The 22474-nt window shown below is 39.0% G+C and overlaps 1 protein-coding gene across 1 annotated transcript in view; it reads right to left on the reverse strand.

Moving 5' to 3' along the window:
• The window catches only part of cdh13 (cadherin 13, H-cadherin (heart)), a 310913-nt gene that overhangs the window by 148729 nt on the left and 139710 nt on the right, over positions 1 to 22474 (reverse strand). The window contains exon 7 of the mRNA XM_087177984.1: positions 8322 to 8466. Within this exon, the coding sequence (XP_087034110.1) occupies positions 8322 to 8466 (145 nt within the window). The remainder of the gene's footprint in view (positions 1 to 8321; positions 8467 to 22474) is intronic.

Genomic DNA, 22474 nt, shown 5'->3' on the forward strand with positions numbered 1-22474 from the left:
ATCCCTGTGGAATTATATCGTTCTATCTGATATTTTTGATTAAGTTGTATGCTTTTTTTAGGCTCTTTATCTAGCCTTAGCTGCATGTTATGTTTAGTGCCAATTAGCAAATGTTAGTATGCTAACATGTTAAACTAAGATGGTGAACGTAATACCTGCTTTACATCAGCATGTTACTATTGTCATTGGGAGCATGTTGGCATGCTGACTGCAATATTTAGCTCAAAGGAATGTTGTACCAAAGTACAGCATCACATAGCTGCTGGTTTTACTTGCAAAAGAAAAAGTGCTAAGACTATGAGCTTATAGCAGAATTCTGGCTGTTAATCTTCTCTGTTTTGATATTGATGGGAAAAATTGTACAAATTCCACTTTTGCACCTTGTTATTCTAGAGAGGGTATCAGTTTTCTCTCTAGGGAGTGGCTGGTCCAACTCTCTCTCCTTTCCCCTATGACATCATTAGCACACAGGTGCTGATTTTTATTGGTCATGATTGATGTCAACTCCTCAAACACCCACTGACAATGTATTTCTCCTGATCCTGCTTCCAGCAGTGCCACGCTGACATGTATCTGCTGGAGCCGTGAGAGCCAACAAACATTGTCACCACACCGTGTCCCCCTTGACTGTTCTCTGCACCACGGGTTCATAAAAACAGGGCCCCTTGGGTGAACTTGGTAAGCGGCTATGGAGAGAGGTAGTGCAGTCGGGTGAGGAACAGTAAACAAATAATCTTATATGTGTGTGTTTTGTATAAGTGTGTCTTGAACTGACAACATATATATATATTTTGCCACCTTGATTGCATAGGTATTTCATTTTCTGGATTGGCCAAAATCAGACATTCCATATTATTTTATCTAATTTATCTAATTTTGCAAAAGACATTTTTGCAGCAGCTTTAACTTGTCACAGCAGGGAAAGCACATGTGTAATTAATACTATAACAAAGATGATTCCTCTGTTCCATTTATGTATCTCAGTGAGCCATAACAGAGACACAGCATGCACAATACAGGAACCTGGTACAGGAACACCTAAATGGAACAGAGTCATCATTTATGTTATTAATTACACTTGTGCTTTTTATGCAATGGCAAGTGACAATGTCTGTGAAAAAGCTTTATTGGATTTCAAGAATATTTGTATTTTATGTTACTGTATTACTCTATCATATTATAAAATTACATATGATGTGATAGAAGTTTTTATCCATGCTGCCCACCCTCCGAGCTGTAAATACCCAGCTGTGTGTCTGTGTGTAAGAGCAGAGAGTAGAGCACAACGGCAAACCAGATCCATCCCTCTCTCACATCACAGCAGGAGCTCAGGCCTTAATTACTTCTGATATAAACACAAATTAGTCTGGAACACAAACAGAGACTTGGCTATGAGTAATATCTTCATTTATACCACATCATGTCCAATTACACAAGATATATCACCTAGATGCTAGATTTAACTTGTCTGCATGCTGTTGGCAGAGGAAAGATAAACATGAATTACCAAAAAACATGACAGTCCTAACACAGTTATTTTCCAGCAGCACGCCATTCCATCCCTAAAATTTAGATTAAATGATTTTTCTCTGGGAATCCATTGCTAATATGCATGGCTTTCAGTGATGCTACTGATTTGTTGATGTTGCCACAATGACGCCCAAAACAAATGGAGGAGTGAAACATAGAGCTCTCTGAGATATGACGGAGTGGGAAAAATGTATTAGTGTAACGCTACCTCACCTACACAGGGATGAGATCTTTTTCTCTTGATCAAGTATAATTTGACAATAGTTTAGACAACATTTACTCTATTTACTACAAATTGTGTAAAAAATTCCACAAATTTTTAAATAAATGAATTGATACTTGCTTCAGTTGTTTGAAATATTGTCAGCATTATGTGACCTAAAGACAATACAGACTTTTCATATAAATCTGCAACTAAACTTCTTCATCATGGAAAAGATAATGGAATTTTAAACATTAACTGTGAATATTTTTTTCAGTATCATGGATGACAAATCCATGTAAACTGTATGTGTTGTATGTAAGCAAGTGTCCAAAAAGTGATGATGCAGTTGATTTCAATGTGGAAAAATGCAAATGTAGCGTTGGTGTGAAAATCCCACTCATGCACCGCACCGCTGCAGTGGGTAAAGTGTTTCTTTATTACAGTCAACATGGCCACTATAGTTTATTTCATGTTGATAACTCATAGAAAGTCCCGCTGCTGTTAATACTCACTACAGCGCAAATTGTGTATTTATCTGCTGCTGAAAATATTCCTCTACAAATGCAACTACAGTGAGTTATATTTAATAACATAAACAGTTCCCCACTATTTTAGAAAATAAATTACTGAGTCTTTTTTGAGAAAATTAAGCACATCTTTGGTTTTTGGTCTTTTCCTGTCATTTGTTGACAATAAGAAAAAAAACACCTTACTTATTCTTCAATGAAAAATAAAATAATAATAAAGAAAAAAATGTCAGTTGGGAGGTTTTCTTGATTAAAGTCTGAAAGAGTAAATAAAAAAATGTTGACTGACATCATTTTAAGTCACCAGTACGTCTGCCCAAACTTAAAAAAGTTATGATCCTGTCAAAACAACATCAGAAAAGAACTAGTGAAGTGGGGCAAAAGTAAGTACAGTTGTTCAATATCAGTAGCTCTAAAAAGTTGATAAACAGGGCAACGATGTAGAGAATAGTGAAACAGCAAATATGGCCAAGTCGGGAGAAAATGTAGGATGATGTGTACACAAACCCCTGGGGAATGCAGGGCATGGAGGCAAAAGAGAATGAGAGAGATAAAGAGGAAAAAAGAAAAAATGAAGAGTGGAGGAGTAAACAGACAGGAAGGAGAGGGCTTGCTAGGAGACTGAGGCTTTGGCTGCCTTTGTTATCAGTTTGCACAGAAATGTCAGAGCACTGTGACATTCTCCCCTACAGCTTCCCCTGCTGCCCAACCACTATTGTGTAACCACAAACCATGCTGCTCCAGATCATACACCCACCCACACACCCACACACACACATGCAAACATATCTATTTGCAAAAAGCACATAAACACACGTAAGACACAAAACACATGAACATAAATTAACATACAGTATAACTTCATTTATACTCTACTGGGCTATATAGAGATTAGCAGTGGTGCTAAAGGTTGAAAGGGGGGACTGAGGATGGGGGAAGAGGAGTGCTTGTTTGTCCCTCGTGTGCAACCTGTACGAGTGGTCTGACTCCTTTGGGTAATACTCACATGGCTCCTCCTGTCTTTAGTGGGCATGTCTTGAAGTGATTTATCATTATGCACTGAAATCCTTGTGTGTTTTAAAACAAGGCCAAGTTAAAAAAAAAATGGGCCTATATTTTTTTAAACATTGCTTCTAGAAGAAAGGGCATCTTTATCGGCAGCTTCAACACCGACCATAGTACAACAGAAATACTATTCTTACTACTTTTATGTCAACAATGGATGACATGACTGCTTGTCTGTGAAAGGGGGTTGCTCATAGTGATGAACTCACAAGAAAATTATCATCGGATTCTGCAGTTCTCGTCAGCTCTACCGTGCTTTACAGCGTCTTTCAGCTCATTATTTTGTTTTTCCAACTTTACTGTTTTGGTTCACTCTCACTGCTGTCATAGTGTCCTTTTTGATCGCAGCAGGCAGTTGTTTTCAGCAACTCTATAAAACTACTGTTCGCTTCCTTCCCAGCACTGAAGTCAGACAAAGTGACTACAACATAGTGGAGCATTCATTTCCCCCAGGAGCTGGTTGAGATCAAAAACAGAGCTAAAAGAAGAGTAAATATTGGACTTACATTCACCTGATGGCCAGAAACGCGACTCAAATGAATGACCGTGTGCTCTGTATCTGCTGGATGTGTAAACAGGAAACCGCCATATCAACTTAAATGATGATGGGACCGCTGCTCCAAAGTGCCCAAAAAGTCAGTTACTGTAGATTTATAGTATTTTTCTCTGAGTGTTTGAAGCTGCAACTTGCCATGAAGCAGCAGGCAGGTCTTCTCTTATGAAGCTTCTTGGTATCGCTGTCATTTCATTACTTGTCCTTCAAATATGACAAATCCCCTTTGAGTTTTTCTCTGTTAATATGACTCCACAAACTGACTACAACTACTGTGAATATTGTTGACAACAATAAAAGATATGAAGGATGTCTGACCATCTATCTATTTGACTATGATATGAGGCTTTTTGAGTGGCATCCTCACACAAAACAATTTACTCCTACTAGTACTACTGACCAGGAAGCCTATAGGGAACTGACAGGTTGTTAAATGTATTTTAAATGATTTGTTACTAGACAGATAACTGAGGCTGAACTGACACGTTGGCTAAGTAGACTATTTAGTACACAGATTTGCAGGCACATGCAAGAAACAGTCTTCAGAGCTGCATCCTTCATCTTATCGCTGAGCTCAATTAGATCTGGCATCCATGGCAACTAAAGTACCAAGGAGCTGTCAAACTACAACATGGTGAAAATAAAATAAACTTCAGTTAATTTTGTTTTGCTCACTCTGGTTTATTCAACAAGGCTATAATCCACTCAGGAAATAGCACTTTACAGAGAGCTGTGGATTATAAAAACCTTTACTCAGTGTATTTGAGATATATATATATCTATATATCAAAAAATACAGTATAATATAATTGCATTTAAAATCAAATTAAATTATATCAGACCAAGTTGCAAGAGGGTCTCTGGTGGATGATATCAGATCTATCCCAGTAAAGTTAAATTAGTTTTTTAAAAATGTAGTGGTGCTGAGCTGGCAGAAGTCTGAGTTAACTTGTCTACTAAACAGAGTCAGGGCTAAAACTACTACAGAATGATGATTCAGGTGTTTTGGGAGGTCTGGCCCTCACTGGGGCCAAACCAATAAGAGATTTTCCTGCTAGGGATTTGTCATATTTCTGATTTGCTCCCAGTGGACTAATTTTCTCATTGGTACAGGTATACAGAAATGCACACAGATGCACACACGGACTTCTAAACCTCACAGACAGACACAATGTTAGCATGTGAGGTTACATGTATGACCAAAGGTTAATGTACCAAAAGTTACAGTGAAAGCAACAATGAATTTTTAGAACAGGAGGTCACATTATAAAAAACATAAATGTAAAGATGGAAAAAAGAAGCAATCACTTGGTATTTTTTTCGTATCACTTCTTTACAGTGAGATTTCTAACTATTTGATTCCATTTCATTTTTTTAACCCCGTTACAGTACAGATTCAAAGTATGAAAATGCACTCATTGTTTGACTGCATTATTCTAACAAGATTCAACTGTGCACGTTTGTCAGCCTATTATCTAGCTGTCTATAGCCAGTAATAACATGCTGTTACTTACCTAATATATATCATCGCATAAGCAAGTCTGCATTAGCAATTCATTACACAAGTTCAGCATAACGTTGACAACCGCTCAAAATGTCTCCATGGGAAGCTGTGCGTGTGTGTGTGTGTGTGTGTGTGTGTGTGTGTGTGTGTGTGTGTGTGTGTGTGTGTGTGTGTGTGTGTGTGTGTGTGTGTGTGTGTGTGTGTGTGTGTCTTAACTCTGCCTGTGTGTTGACTGATCCCTCTTATCTGTGATGCTCTGTTGGTGATTAAGGTTTTTGTCTGTTGGCTGTCTGTACTAATGATGTGAGAACAAACATAGTGAGAGGCTTTATAGGTTTTTGTTTTACCGCTTTCATTTTACTGTCTGTCCTTTCTACTTTTAACCTCATGACTGTGAACTACATCAACTGTATTTCTGCAAACAATCTGTGCGCTACAACTTGTTTGCCCTGCCCTCGAGACATTTGACATGGAGACACTTTTTTAAGTTTTTTTTTTTGGGCCTTTATTACACAGAACCAGAAGAAAACAGACAGGAAATTCAGGGAGAAAGTAGGGGAATGACATACAGCAAATAGTCCGACCGGCCAGGAGTCGAACCGGGGACTCGCTGCTCAGAGCATGCGTGGTATGCGCCCTAAGCATTCAGCTACAAGGGCCACTTTTTTCTATGAATTAAGTAGAAAGAGGTTCAAGGTGAACCGCTGGAGCACACAGGGTGAAGCAACTGATTTTTGCTAATTTCTTCATAAGCATCATATGGTGTTAATATGGCAGTTGGAGAAACTGCATCACTAAGAAAAATACATTTTAGCAGGCGTAGTAAGAGCAGAATAGTCCAGAGCAGGTCTAGCACAAAGCCCCATCATTAAAGAAACCATTGCAGTGTTGAAGGTGCAGAAATATAAATCCACATCCTTTGGATAGCGTAGGAAACCATTCAACAATGAGAGCTGAATACAACCTGGCAGTTAACAGCAACAGACAGGCTGTCCAGGATGTGGACGCCTCCACAATTCTCACCCAAGCATCAAGTCATATATAACCATTGTATGGTGGATGACAGTCATTCACACCACAGCTGTACGCTGACAGAATAAGAAATATTTGAGTCTTAATTTTCCCTGCTATAAAGACTAAATAGTCCACACACAGTTACACACACACAAAGGTTGCATGATGTTAGCAAAGCAAATTTCCTGAAATAAAAATGCTGTACATTTAAAAAGCATTATATTCATTATATATACATTATATTTATATTCCATCCCAGTAAGGGCACAAATTTCACCTTAACAAAAACAACAGTGATAACAGCTCAGAGAACCAAAAAAGAAGCTACTGTGACAAATTTACAAGGGAATATGAGAGAAGATGGAGATTTATAGTAAAAACCAGAGGTGAAGAGTCTTGTCAAAGGCTCTGACAGTCACACCTCAAAATGATTCATTCTAAGACACTGAACCATGAGATGTTAGCATTGAGGTGGGATGGGGGAGTAGCCCCTCCGCCTCAGATAAGCTGGAAGTTGTCAAAAAACTCAACAACTTATAATATATACTCAGTTGTCAGTTTAGTTGGTAAACTGAGCTTAAACTACTGCAATTTAATTCAACAGTCCAGCAAAAAATCCTTCTTCATTAAGTTTATAATGTTCAGTTTTTATTTTAGAGAGGTGTTGATTCAACTTTATGGTCATTAAATATAAGCGTGTTTACAACTATTGTGAGCAGAGCTGACATTTTGCTGTCATAAGACTTTGTGTGCAGGGAAAAGGAACAACAAGTAAAATTATAACTTGCCGTTCTGTGTCTTGTCCAAGGACACTCTGACATGTGGACAGGAGGATTCGCCAACCCTGCAATTATTGGACAAGCCCCTCCATCTCCTGAGCCACAGCCATCCTGACATGCTTTTTGTACTATTTACTGTGCATACATTTTAGGTACTTTATATGTTTAGATTCTTATCCATCACACAATACCATCAGCCACCCCAAATTCATTCTGCAGCATGTCAACAACCAAACATACAGCCAGAACTGTAAGACAAAAGAAGTCCTGCAACACAGCCCTGATCTGAACATCACTGAGTCAGTCTGGGATTACACAAAGAGACAGAAGACACTGAGACAGCCTAAATCCACAGAACCACTGTGGCAAGATGCTTGGAACAACCTACCTAGTATTTTGAAAAATATATGATATAACATGTACCAAGGACTGGTGCTGTTTTAAAGGCAAAGGATGAATATTAGGACCGGATATTCATTTGATTGAGGTTTTTGCTGTTTACAACACTTTGTCTGGTTAATTTATAAATAAAAAAGCATTACATAAAGTATCCTTACTTTACTTTTAGTGCCTATTCTTTGAACAGTACTGTATTTCTTACGACAAAATACTATTCCATTCACATCTGATGCAGTGTTTGATAAATAAAGCATTAAGGTTTATTTAAATATGAATGAAATCTAATATTCATTATATACAGCCTGACAAGATGAGTTGAGATGGGTCCTCAAGGTGAAGCTGCTTGCCAGCATAACACTGTCATTAAAACTTAGCCACCAGTGAGATTGGTGTGTTAAATAAATAAATATAGGCCATGACATCGGCTGACGTGCCTCTGCAAGTCATGGTGATGATGTAAAACTGCATGCAGTAGTTCAGTGCTCTTATTAAATATGTTTGTCTTTAAGTGATTTTATCATTAAGACATGTGCAATGCACTTTTTACTGCATCACCACAACTACACATAAAAACCACCCCATTCAGGACACCAGTGTAAATGTCATCAACACGACCTCACTACACCGCAGATCAAAAGACATCTTGAGTGAAGCAATCATAGTGTGTGTGTGATATTGCTGTCCAGATAAATCCAATAATAGCCCATTTCTCTCTCGACTCCTTCAATATAACAATATCACCAACCTGTAGGGGATCCTTCAAGCACCTCTCCTGCATAACGTGTCTCTTTGAAGATGGGCCGGTTGTCATTTTGGTCGATGACAGTGATCAGTAGTAAGGTGGGTTCATCGATAAGGTTTCCAGCGAAGTCTGTGGTTGATACTTCCAGCTGTGTGGATGAAAAGATAAAGGAGTTTATTTTCAACAATGAAGATGATGTTCAGGGGGTCTCTCGTCTTGGTCATCTTCATCAAACTGGCGGTGGCTGGTTCAGATACTGTGCTGTTGTGCATCCTGCTACAAAGACTTCCCACCAGTCCTCTAGTGAAAAGACAGTAGTAAAAACACAGCTACACATGGACTAGCTTGTCTTAAAGACAGATAAACACAGCTGCAATTATTCTATCTAAGAACTTTCCACCATCTTTGGTTTGTTTTTGTTTTTTTAAACAATTTCTTACTTCCTTTTAAAAGGGGCTATAAGTATGTTCTCTCTGCCGCCTGACATGGTAATGTGATTGTGATTATGGTCGCTTGCCAAGTGATTCAGCCATCATTGTATTTACAAGACAGGAGGTTAAAACATGCCTTCTGTGTACCTCTACTTCAGATTGGACGCCAGTGACTCATTATAGCAAGTAATATTTTACGAGAGGGGACAGGAAGTTATAATGCTAACTTTAGTAGAAGAAAAGAAGTTAACACTGGCATTTCTTTCCACTCCTGGGGACAGCTTTTGTCGAGTGAAGGAATGAAGTTTGATGCTAAACTCGCAATGTTTCAGCAGTCAATGCTAAAGTTGGCTATGGAGTGATAGCAAAAACTATATAGCACCTTTAAACCTGACTAAAACGGGTCTTTGCATATGTATGCGTCTTCAGATTCCTTTACAGGCACTGTACATATACAGATAATACAGACAGAGCCGGTTCATATTAATCATCCTGTCCTCCTCCTCCACCACGGAGGGATTCTCCATTTGCCCACATCACATATTTATACATTATGCTTCTCTGTACTCTGCAGTTCACCTAGGGGACCATACCAGTTTAGATATGCACAGTATCCATTCAGTAAACACGCAGCTATTAATCCAGAGAGGTCAACCCTGTTTAGTCAGCCCACCTCTTGCTTTAATTTGTGCCACCAACAAGATGGCAAATGAAACTTGGAGGTGCAACTCTCTACACTAATTTCTCTAACACAGTTTGAATGAACTCGTCTTTATTGACAACTTTTAACTGCCCTGGTTTCAGGTTGATAAGGGTAAATGTCATTTTGGTGGAAGTGACCAGCTGATTTATTTATTTATTTATTCTTTTAATTTTAAAGGACAGGGATGATTAATGGATATTTTCAGGGAGTGTCATCTTTTTGCAGTTTACATTAATTGCTTGGGTAATTAATTGATGTGATGCCGATACACATAATGGTTTGGGAATCATAACGGTGATAAAGAAAATGTGTTCGAGCGATTGGTAACCCAGTCTAAGTCATGCTAACTGCTATGTGAGACTGTAATAGAGCTAAATGCTTAATTTGCCATGCTAACATGCTCACAATGAGAGGATTTCTTTTGCACTTCTTTTCTTGTTGACAAGCTCGGCTTACTAAGGGAGAGTCGCTGATCAGATGTCAAAATTCAGCCTTCACAATGGATAAGAATGAATATTCAAGACATATTTTCTACCTGTATTCATAAATACCAGTATCATTCCAAACGGACCTAATACATTATTCAAAAGCTACATGCATCCTTACTGCAAGCACCATTTTCAAAATAATCAGTAATTGTCATGAATTGGGATTATTAATAGAAAAAATGAAACTATAGTTATAGAAAAAAGGTTGGATTAAGTTTGTTTATTAAGAAAGATTTTCTCAGCAGTGTTTTACTCTTTAGTGATGTCTTAAAAAGGATGTGGTCATAATTTTTAAATCTTACATGAAGTACATTTGGGTATGGATTAACAGAGGCTACAGACTGGAAAAGTTAACACACCAAAAGTATGTGCTAGTGCTAGTGACTGGACAAAGAGATTGTCACAGATTTAAGATACCTTTTGATATGATCTAAGCTTGTCTGCTACTAGAAATCCTATCTCCGGAAAAGGCTGTAGCCTATGAAGTCAGTGATCTGTATCCTATAAAGATACCATAAGTAATGACATTACCTCCATTTCAATCTAATCTAGTAATTTGTGGCTAAAGACATCACCTAACTTCCTTTATTAGCACTGGAGCAAGGCTGTGAAATTCATCAGAGAAAGAGAGAAAGAGAGCAAGAGAGGTTCCTCCTTTATCTGTAGGATCACATTACCAGCCTTTCCTCTTCCTATCAGTAATGCATGACATCACACAACCTCTCTATCACACGGGTCATCCCACTCCTCTCCCTCTATCTCATTCCTCTGTCTTCCTCTTCCTTTGTCCTTCTATCTCTCCGTCATCATGGAGCCTGGAGCTTATAGTGTAATGGCAGTAATGGCACACATGCAGCTGAAGTATTTAGGTGTTAGGAGCCTAATGGTTTCATATATCATTTCGTCCTCCTTTTCTCTCTTCTCTATGCCTTGAAAATATACCATGAGAAGCTTTTCATGACAGGGACCATATACCCCTCTGTCTCCATCCCACAGAACTGCTGACTCTCAACTAATGGTGTTCTCAACCTAACATGTATTTTCATCCTGTCCACTGAACAGCTCACACACTAAAAAGCATAGTGTATGGCTGAAACAGGCATACAGGGATCTGCATAGAAGAATTACTACTCCCCTACGCCAGCAAGCAAGTGTACGCATGGCTTTACTCACTCACTCACTCACTCACTCACTCACACACATACATACATACATACATACATACATACGCACGCACGCACACACACGCAGACACACGCACACACACACAAAAACACACATTAATGCATGCACACAGTCTAGCTTTTTCTTCTCAGCATGTCTGAGCAGTAATGAGAACATTAGCAGTGAGGTGCCGAGCATCACATTATTTGAATGGAAGATCACCCCAACAACACAGCGATAACCTGTTTGGCAGAAAGAGGGAATACATAATCAAACACATATCAGCTTATATCAAAAGAAATGGTGTGATCTTTCAAATGTAGTCATGAACAGCTTTGATTTACTTGACTTTCTTTGAGCCATACAGAAGCTACGTGTTAACATGCAAACGTCTTAGCTGTGCTCCATTTCCATACTACATACAGTTTACAGTATATCAATATGTATTCTGAGCAGTTTTTGTATTCAAACCAAAAATAGTGAAATTATTCATTATGAAGAGTTGTGAGTGTGGTAATGATGGAAGCTATTCTAACATAATATCATGCGCCTACTTGCAGCTTGCAGCAAGAAAAACTAAATTACACATGGTGGTGTAAGACTGCTTCAGGACATTCTCAGAATACAAGAAAATTGGTCTTTGTTAAGTATAGAGCTGCAAAATCACTTTTTTTAATCAGTTTACCAGATATTTAAAAAATAATAATCCTGACTCTATTTGAAAATCCCAAAACAGATACAGCAAAACTGAAACTGCGCCTCTAAGTACTGCAACTTCAAGCAAGTGGTGATAAATGACCATCACAGATTTTTTTATACCTTGTCTCAAAACCGTAATCTTTTACAAAGAATGTTTTTTGTACCCTGTGGGCTTTATGTAAAATAGTGAGTCTGATTTGCAACAATGGGAATATTCATCAAATAGAATTTGGTAAAAGCAGCATAACTTTTCTCAGTCTACACTCATCTTGCCACTGCTACTACTGTAGCTGCTAGATTTCCTCTGACAGCTCTTATTGTAATTGTGTATAAAAAAAGCCTCACTGGTCCGCAGTGGTTGGATGCTTGTGTAAATCCTCACCTATGCACCCTTTCTCGACACTTAAATATCTTTGCACAATGAAAGATGTGACGTGATTTCGTCTTTCTTTGGCAGCCATATAAAGGGTGAAAAAAAGTGTTTGGTTTTCAGTATGTATTTTCAGTATCTGGGCACTGTCCATTGGGAATATTAGAAATAAGGTCTTCTGAGATCAAATCAGCCTCCAGCATATAGCATGTATAAGTTATACTGCACATACTCTACAAAACACCATCATCAGTCATTCCCACCTCCAGGGAACTGTCAACTCCTAAGAATGTAACAGTCAAAGATAAATAAGAGAGAACTCCCAGTTGAATATGAAAAAATATATAAAACATATTTCTTACTTGTTTGGATGTACACTATGCTTTAAATTTCATTAATTATCTGTTATTGACTCTTTCTGCATCAATGTGCAAAGAAAAATCACCCATTACCTTCCAAAAGAGATACCAATCATGATGACACAGACAGCGTGGGTGTGCACGTGTGTGTGCACGTGTGTGCGTGTGTGTGTGTGTGTGTGTGTGTGTGTGTGTGTGTGTGTGTGTGTGTGTGTGTGTGTAGCTTAGTGAGGGAAGTTTAAGTCAGATGAAAAGGCACTGCATTCCTCACACGGCTCATCACTTGCCTGTTAGCAAAATGAGGAGGCTATTTTGTCTCTATCATGGATCATAGCGAAATATTTTCTCTAGTTGAAAATTAGCATGTACGGTTGCAAGAAGGGTCGATGATTTCATTTGGAGAGAAAATTACTTATTAAAGGCAGGGAGAATTGGAGAAGATGGGCCCTGCTCGTGCCAGATCAGTCACAGAGGAGTTGACAGACTCTGACCGTTACCTGTTTATCATCTGACCTGGCCGCAGCCTCAGAGTGTTGTCTGTGATGACAAGCCATATTGTTTGTTAAAATTAAAGTTCTCTGTGAATGCATCTCTCCAGCAGTTGCTTTCCCCTCATTTTCATTTTTTCTCTGAGACTGTGTCGGAGAAGCTTTAGCTCTGTTATTATCACACTGAGACCTTGACACATCTCCATGGGTGAGAGGTTTCCGTTTGTTTTGAGGCCAACCTTCTTTCCAAATAATGACAGTACTTATTCATTATCTAAGTGTTCCTCATATGATTATTTTCCATGAATGGACCATGGTTAATTTAATCCAAATGGATGCTACATAATGAATATCTTCATAATGAATATCTTCTATTAATCTTGCTATTGCAACAAAAGGATTTCCTCATCCATGTAAAGCTTGTTATTGACAATTACCATTTACTTGTGCAGCAGCAGACATCCAACATATCTCCTTTTTTAAAATACTGACACAACGTTGGTGTTAGAGGACTGTGACTCGGGCCTCTGGAGCGTGGAAAGGCTTCAGAGCAATCGAACTCAGACAAGAGGAATCAGTGAAACATACAAACACTCCTCTCCATTTGGAAGAGACACATAAACACACTGACACACACAAATACAGACAGTGTGTGCAACTGTAACTTAACTGGTCAAGTACGAATAAGAGTAACTACACTTGATTCTGAAATCCCATGGCATGTCCTAACCTATCCTCTGTCTCCAAGGATGAGTTTTGAAAGGCCTTTGTGTCCATATTAGAGGCTAGGTTGATTACAGGGGTTGGATATAGGCAAGGGTGTGAACTAAAGCCCCAGTCAATCGGGTGCTTGGCTTATTGTAGCAGAAGTGGAAGAAAAGGTAGCTGAGCTGGGGAGGCTTTATCATAGCCTTAAACACAGACAAGAATAGGAAGACTAAAAAGGGAAGTGGTGAAAAGGGGCCGAGTCATGCATATGGAAGCGTCTCCGTTGCCTTCCACTGCCATCGCCTCATTTCACATTCACACAGCATTCATCTCCTCCTGAGCCATTCAAGTAGTCCTCCCTTTCCTAGGGAGGTGAATTCAAAGGGGCTCTGCCTGCCTGCCGTTTTCTTAAGATCCCACTGAAACTGCTCTGTGGTAGCTCCAAGGTGAATAGTAGCCAGCACCTCCCAAACACTCCTGTGGCTCAGCCTTTATCAGCAGGCCGCGCTCCACCCTGCAGAACCCCGGTCCTGCTCTGACACAGTTCAGACAGTCCCCAGGAGGGAGAGCTTTCCCTCCCTTAAACTCTCCCTCTCCCTCCCTCCGCTCTCCCTTGGACGCTGCAAAGGGGGCATAATCTGATCACTGCGAAACTTGCTGATCTGCTTCACAGTGCAGCTCCAGCAAGATGAGTTTGATTGGTTAGATCAGAATAGCTAGAAACAGAGAAGCTGGAGGATGGGGCAGATACATCAAAGATGTGTATCTGAACAGTAAATCCTGACAGCCTAATGACTGTGGGGAGAATGAAAAGTTAGCAGCGCCACTGACCGTAAGAACTCAAACAGGGATCATAATATGCAATTGGAAATGGTATTGTGTTTCAACAAAGTCTCTTAGAACAATATCTTTTCATTGTGTTGAGGTCAAAGACAAACCTCATCTTATTTTATCATGTTACATTATGTAGAAGCATTTCAGTCTTCTTTTCAATTTTAATAAACCTTATCCGACAGCAAGATGTGATAACAACAGAGGGATGTTATTCACCCTCATTTTCCCAGAGGAATTTCACTTCACATTTCCTCTACTCCATTCAAAGCTTAGACCTTGAGGCATCAGCTTCTCTTAGAAAAGTCTACTGGGAGAAGAGGATGTTAATCCATCGGTCCTGTACACATATGCTGCATCTACCTTCAAAAACTGGAATAATTCTATACCAGTGAAATTAAGCCATGGGAGCAGGCCATCAAGAAGGAGGCACAGCTGCCAAGTGTGTTTCATGCTCTCACTATGGCGCTGAGAGACACAGGAGGACCAACTGGGAATGGGTGACAGTTTCTGCAGAGGAGCATATTTTTCTGCAGAGTGAAGCCGCAACTTTACGCCATCAAAGCCAAAACAGTTGAATCAAAAACTTCCCCTAAGCCTGAATTATTAGATTTAGGCTTTCCAGAGACATTTTAACCACACTAGTGGAGTGTCTCTGGGGTGGTAAAATCGGTTCACTGTTTCGGTCCAGAGTGAAATAACTGAAAAACAACTACTGGATGTATTGCCATAGTATCTTGGCAATCCCTTCAGGTATTTATTTCAGGCTAACAAGACCAGCCCATCATCTGAATGAATGGGGAGAAAACCATAACTTCAATTTCAATGGTCGAGAGGAAATAAAAACTGCATGTATAGAATCTGTCAAATGCCTTAAAAATGCCTTTTTACCACAGGTTATACTTCTACTATGTGCAAGGGTTTGGCTTAAAACGATTGCCTAGACATGTTTCCCTTTTGGTTGTTATAGAGCAGACAATTGGCTTATTGGGGGAGGGGTGAGATATATGTAATGCAACGTCTTTGTTGGCATAAGACAGTTTTCTATTCAGGATTCTTGAAGTGGTTTGTTTCTCTCTTGTAACGTCTCTGCTTGAGTCTTCTGTCACTGACAATTTGTTTGGCATGTCTGTAATATCTAGATTAAAGGTCACAATTAAATCCAAGTTAGAGGTATAATAAAAATAGTAGCTCAGTAAGTAATTTGTTTTGATTTGGTTCACCCCATGCCGCAAATAATTGCAGTCATTTTAGTTTAATATATCTATATAAATCTATCATATAATATATTATGATCCCAGTAACATCCCAAGTACTCTACAGGCTGGAATAACACATATCCTCACTCAAAAACTTTACATTAATGCAGATTTTAATCAATAATTAATTCTTAGCATAACTTTTCATGAAATCCACAGTTTGTTTGAGTCACCAGCCTTAAATCTTTAAATGGAAATGTGTATGCCTTAGTCATCTAATATAAAGTTATAAAGCTGGTCTTAGTTAGTTTTATAACCCTTATCATTAGTCATTAGCAGCATGAACATATTAGAAATAGTAAATTATAAAAAAAAAAAGATGTTACTGTGCTCTTCAGGAAACACAACTGCTCTTGGAATATTAGATTGTATTACGTGTGGATCTCTTTTTTTGTCTCTTATCCCAGAGTCATTGATCTGAAATGTTCCTCATTACATCAAAAGAAAAGAGGCCCTTGGAATGTCAAAGAAGATATAAATAGATGGTCTTTGGAGGGAGAGAGATTGAACTAAAGTGGAAGGTGAAAAAGAGTGGGGGAGTTAAAAGTATAGAGAAGATAGAAAATGATAAGAAAGATCTTTCATTCAGCTGGCTGTCTGGCAAGATAAAAAATAATCCTACTTCTGAAAGGTGTTGAAAGAGTCACAAAGGCTCTCCCTGGTGTATCACGGTACAAAATAGCCCCCCTCCTTTCCGAAGGTTTAATTCAATCTCCTTTTGTCTGGCACTGAAGGTACTGTTTGGAGGGCTGGTGGAAAACCAGGCTCATCTGTCTGCTACAATTTTCGCCACTTCTTATAATGTTTCATATTTGTCCATACAAGAGGGCAATATATGATGCAGTCAGGACTGAACTATACCACCAGTATGACAGCTCTATGCAAAGACTGTGTTCGTATTTCATATTTAACCTTCTATAGGAAGGTGAAGAAAAATATGTCACAGCTTAACATGTTGTACAGTGTGCTCATTTTGCATTATTTACAGCATACTTTATTAAACTACTGTATCTACTGTATGTCACAGTGCACATTACGTGGTTGGCAAAATTTGTGATGTGCTTTGTGTGCACCTTAAGATGATTTTAAATTTAAAGGACTAGTATTAATCAGTGCAACAATGACCAAATTTAAAATTCGTAAGGTTTTTAACAATTTGAGATGTCTTGAGCCTGGTTCAGGGCTGGTCCAGGCAAAGTGTAATGGAAGAATATTTTCTAGAATAAACCTGATCAATTTCTGATCCTTTCTCTACTGTTCTTTCTCTTCAGCTTGCTAGTGTTGCAAAGCTGGTCTCCATTATGACAGCTGGGCTCTACCGTTCGAGCATTTCACACATTTGAGCAGTAAATTACAGTGTCTGAATGTAAAATATGATTTGGCTGCACCAATGAGACTTACAAATACATGGAGAACCAACAACGATGAACAGTTACTAAATCTTTTAACTCTTTTCTCTTATTAGCAAACAGAACTGTACAAAACATTCCAACAAGTCCTCCAAGTTAAACGAGGCACAGGCGTTTTCTGATCTGATGCCTCTATCAGCAGAACGATATCATGAGTCACTTTTGAAAAAAATTCATCTGTTTTATGATGTCATAATGCTATGGTTAAGGCTTGGTTGACTTAGTCACAACAACAACGCTGGTAAGGTTCAGAAAAAGATCATGGTTTGGGTTAAGTTCCTTTACTCTGATCACCATTACTAGAGCTGCAAGGGGGCTTTGTCACTTGAACGTAAACATGTGGAATTTTTGGGGCAGTTGCTTAAACAACTTGTGCTGTTGATCTTCTGGGGAGAACAGTCTCAAACACTCAGGTAGCAGCTTCTCATTTGTAGCCAGCGGTCAAGTCGTTTTTGCCGGTTAAAATGACAAAATTCGGGGCGTCGCGTAGCGCAGTGGGCTACGCAGGCGCCCCATATATAGAGGCTACAGTCCTCGCTGCAGCTGGTCCTCGGTTCGACTCCCGCATCGGACGGCCCTTTCCTGCGTGTCATTCCACCTCTCTCTGCCTCCCCATTTCCTGTCTCTCTACGGTCCTGTCTATTAAAGGCAAAAAAGCCCAAAAAATAACTTTAAAAAAAAAAAGAAAAAGACAAAATTCACTGGCAGCAAGTCTTATCAGCTGTCGCTTCTGAACAATGATTCATGGTGATGGTGGGCCAAAATAGAAATTTTCTGCAGAATTCTGTGGCATACTGGATTATAAAATTTGGATATTTAGACAGTTTGAGGAACAATTCTGATGAAACTTTGAATACAACTTACTTGAACTTGACTTTCAGCTGACTTAGGAGCGAGTAAATAATAAATGTGTTTTCATTTTTAGATGGCCTATCATTCTCAGACATGACTTTGTCTCTTACAGTATTTACTTTTGTGCCTCCCTCAGGAAAAATTGTAACAATCTAGTGAGCCATTACAGTCCATTTCCCGTCTTTTGTGGTCAATGTCAGCCATTTTGGTGGATAACATTGGGGGTGTTTCTGTTTCCAGTCTCTTCAGTTGAAAGTGGAGCTGCCTTGTTACAAAAGCAGAGTGCATTAGGGGTTGTGCCATGTGCCTCAGCAGGCGGCGGACAAGCTGAATTAGCAGCGGTAATGCCTTAGGCTGAGCAACAGGGCACTTACTGTTTAATCAGGTTATCTGGGACTAGGGCCACAGCAGTATGTCTGCAAGGGTTTAAGGGGGTTTCTAGAAGGACAGCAGGAGAGTGACACAACCCTCAGAGTTCAATGATCCTGACCTGAAGGAAAGCTTTAGAAAAGGAAAAATGTTTAAAACTTTTAGGAAAATCTCTTTGAACTGCACTGCAAAAAGAGCGTCAAAGAAAGTTTCCTCTTGTCATTCGTTTTATTTAAGTTTGCTTACATCTGAAGATGTATTTCAAAAACCAATGAAATAAGTAGCTGTCTGATAAACCATATGACAAATGCGAAAGGACATACTGTTTTCTGTGTCTGTGTCAACGGAATAGAGTGTTGCAAACATAGTTAAGTAGACAATTATGCATGTGAAATAACAAATTATAGACCACAGGCATTATCAGTGGAGTGCAATGGTGTGTGACCCTGTGGCATTAAAGTATTGTGGGTATATTTCTTAAAGGTAACAGCTATTATGGTGGCTTGAGGATATTTTTGCTAAGGTGGTCGGTGGTGGTGGTGTTGCCGGTGTGTGTACGTGTGTAAGTGTGTGTCCTTTATCTCTTGCCCACATACAGGGACTAAGTGCACATCAGGCCTGTTTTCCTGTGTGCAGGGCAGCGTATCCTGCTCTCCAAAGCCCAGGAAATTACAGTCCAGCCAAGCAGAAAACAGGAGTGGGATTTGGACAACAGGCTTCACCTGTCTCAGGCCTCAGGCTCATAAAGTTACACCTACCGTAAATGACATAGCATTAGATTGCTATATGAAACAATGGCGTATGCCTGTTACAGTGTGTAGGCGTGTATATGTGCACATTATAGGTCAGAATGTGCAATATCTACTGTTTATTTTAATGAATTTAAAATTATCTATTTGATTTCTTTCATTCTTATTCTTTTGTTATTCTTCTGATTATATCCCTTTATCTAATATCTCATCTGCTCCCTCACTTCCTTTTGGTCCTCTCTTCTTTCTGCTCCTGTCCTCTTGACAGTCTTTTCTCTTTCTTGTGGGGGCACACTGCCCCTCAAATTATTTATTACATCTGGCAGTTGTGTTAGCAAATACAAAAACTGTGTGTTAATTTAATTAGTATGGCCCACACTCCGAGCAATAAATTCTGCGTGCCGAGCCCTTCAGAGACATGTAGACAGTGTATACAGCTATACATCTTTCCTATGTTGTGGCTACAGATAATAGTTTCTGATTGGCTGTCAAGCATCTGTTGAAATTGCGTAAACCCTCCAACATGCATAATATAAATTAAATCTTAAATCAAGTTTCAGTTGAAGACTATTTTATCTCATGTTCACACTTTCTTGCTCATCCATTCACACACTGCCTCTTTCTTGCTCTCTCTCTCTTAATCTTTTTATCTTGCTCTTTTTATAGTCAAGTAGTTTACTACATAAATGGATTTTAAGCACCAATCAACAATCAATGAAAAATACTCTTTCCTAACAGAGACGATGTCAGATAATGTATAATCATTCAGACGCAGTTAAGCACTGTGGGCTATATAATATATACAAAGTATCCACAAAGATGAGCAAGAGTATGCAGGGACATATACTGTACATAAAGATATCTAGACAGAGATGCAGAATACACACAAACACATATACCAAAACAAATACACAAAGTACTGTATGCAACCACCAGAAGGGTCAAATGTTTGGGCTTTCACCTAGTCACAGTCCTTCTACCTCAGCAACATGACAGATTAATGAGAAATCCTCTCTCTCTGACACCACAGCTGATGAAAACAGCCACAGTGGAGTAGGTTTAAGGGAAAGGACAGATAGAAACGGGAGCAGTGACTGTAAAATTTGATTAAACAACAAAACCGTGTAGGCATCCATGAGATCTGTGCCTTGTGCTGCAAGGTATAAGGATCAAATACTGCAAACTCACCAAATTAGCAAATTGTGGGAATTATGTGTTCTGTATGTCTGCAAAAATGAAAAGCCTAAAGCAATTTAATGCTTACAAGGTTAGGAATTTTAATACAGTATCAGAGGGAACCTGCCCTGAAATGCTTTAACTTGCATCTTTGTATTGTATGTGTACTGTGTGTAAAAAGGGGATTAGTATATAGCTGCTACCGTTTTCATAAGAAATGTATACAGACCTTTCAGGGAATTTAGGGGCTGAGGAGAATACCAGCAAACTGTCAGCATGTTCCTTAACCCCCCTGCCCAAAAACTATACACTCATGTATAGCAACAGTGAAGCTCATTAATGATGAAACAATCGGCTTTCTAATGCACATAAATGACTGACAGTTTTCTTACCATGCACCATAATGTGCAAGGGCCACATCACAATGTGTCTGCTGTGCTTGAGCTGTGAGTCTTTCTGGTCAAATATTATTCATGCAAATGTTATTCATGTATGTTTGAACAGAATCTAGTATGTATATGTAATGATGACTACATTGACCAGAATGCTGTTAGCAACTGGCACTTGTATTTCTATTGGTGAACTGACTACCAATATATAATCCATTAGTTGCTTTATACAAACTAAAAACAAAAAAAAACTGTCACTATAAAAAGTGTCAGAAGCCACAGTCAGAGTAATTTCCATAGGAGAGATCTGTCACAGGATGCCACAGTTTGATATCTACTCTGTCAAAAATAGGTAAATGTAGGTAAAAATGTTTTGCTTTATTTATACAGTTTGACAACCTAACAAAGCTGTTTTGACGGGGCACCTTTTCACACTTTCTGAAAGCTGATATATTAAAAAAAATCTAAATTTCAAAACAGCTGTCAATTCACAGCTTGGCCTTTCTGGAGTTGAGATAGGTCCATATGTGTTTTTTAGTATGCCCTTGCTTTGTCACTGTGTTCTGCAGCTTGACAGACAGAATATAGGGAACAGAGTATGGTGCCTTTTAGATCTGCTGTCAAAGGACATCACAAGGGAGGGTGCCACTTTCTACTGCAAGGCACAAGCTGAGGTGCACATCCCAAAGAAGCCTAACCAAAAAACTATCTAAATATTAGGATGTCTTTCATTTTCATTATTTCTAAGAAATTTAAATGTGTGTCTTATAACAGGCTAAACCACAGAATCAAAGATAGTAATTCTGTTAAATTGGCCTGTGACCACAGACCCCGGTTTCCGGAGCTATGGCTGACTTTTCAGACAGATAATAGCTTCCTGTATGTGGAAGTCACAAATAAAACCCAACCTGAAAATATTGTCCACCGCACTATTTGTAGCTGTATACTTTTTTGTCTACCTCAAATTTCAGCATTTCCAATGTAAGCACGTACAAAGGACTAACCACACTTTTTGTTGTGATGACCTGCATTACTGAGGGTCATCTTGTTACCTGTGTAAACAAGACTGTTATTTATCACTTCACCTTCTATCCTTCCTCTGTTCTAAGCCAATTAGAGTCCTTCCCTGCCATTCTCAACCCGACCTAAGCTTGTCATAACCGCAGTGATAAGCCCTGCACCCCTCTCCCTTCCTCTCCATTTTCCATCTCATTAACATTCATTTTCACCCTAATTGAGCTTAATAAGAAAATAATGTTTGACATTAAATCCTTGTGAACATGTGGCCCAGCTGATCACTGTGTCTGTTTGTTCTTCCACAGCAAATGTTTATTTTGTCAGGGGTTTGTTTGTTTGCTTGCCTTGCTGGGATCTGTGGTTCTTGTAATAGCCTACTTACAATTCCCAGTTTCCATCTGTTTTGAGTTGACCCCTTGCTGTTGTTATGCTGAAGACTGTACTTTTCTTAACTCTTCTACCTAAGTTTTGTTTACATTGTGCTTTTACTTGCAACAGTGTCTGAGTCCATATATTTCAAGCTGAGCCTCCAAAACTCTGACCACTGCACTTAGATACCAAGCCAGTCAACTTTATTGATTTAATTTCTTCAAAGCCGGGGGTGATATTATTTTGATATACAATGACCTTGTGGGGAGGGTGGAGCATTTCTTTGCCAATAGCAATCAATCATCATCATACCATAAAATAAGGAG

This window comes from Seriola lalandi, unplaced genomic scaffold, assembly GCF_002814215.2.
Source record: "Seriola lalandi dorsalis isolate HSWRI2012SDOR001 ecotype SW California unplaced genomic scaffold, Sedor1 jcf7180002054671, whole genome shotgun sequence".
Classification (NCBI taxonomy): domain Eukaryota; kingdom Metazoa; phylum Chordata; class Actinopteri; order Carangiformes; family Carangidae; genus Seriola; species Seriola lalandi.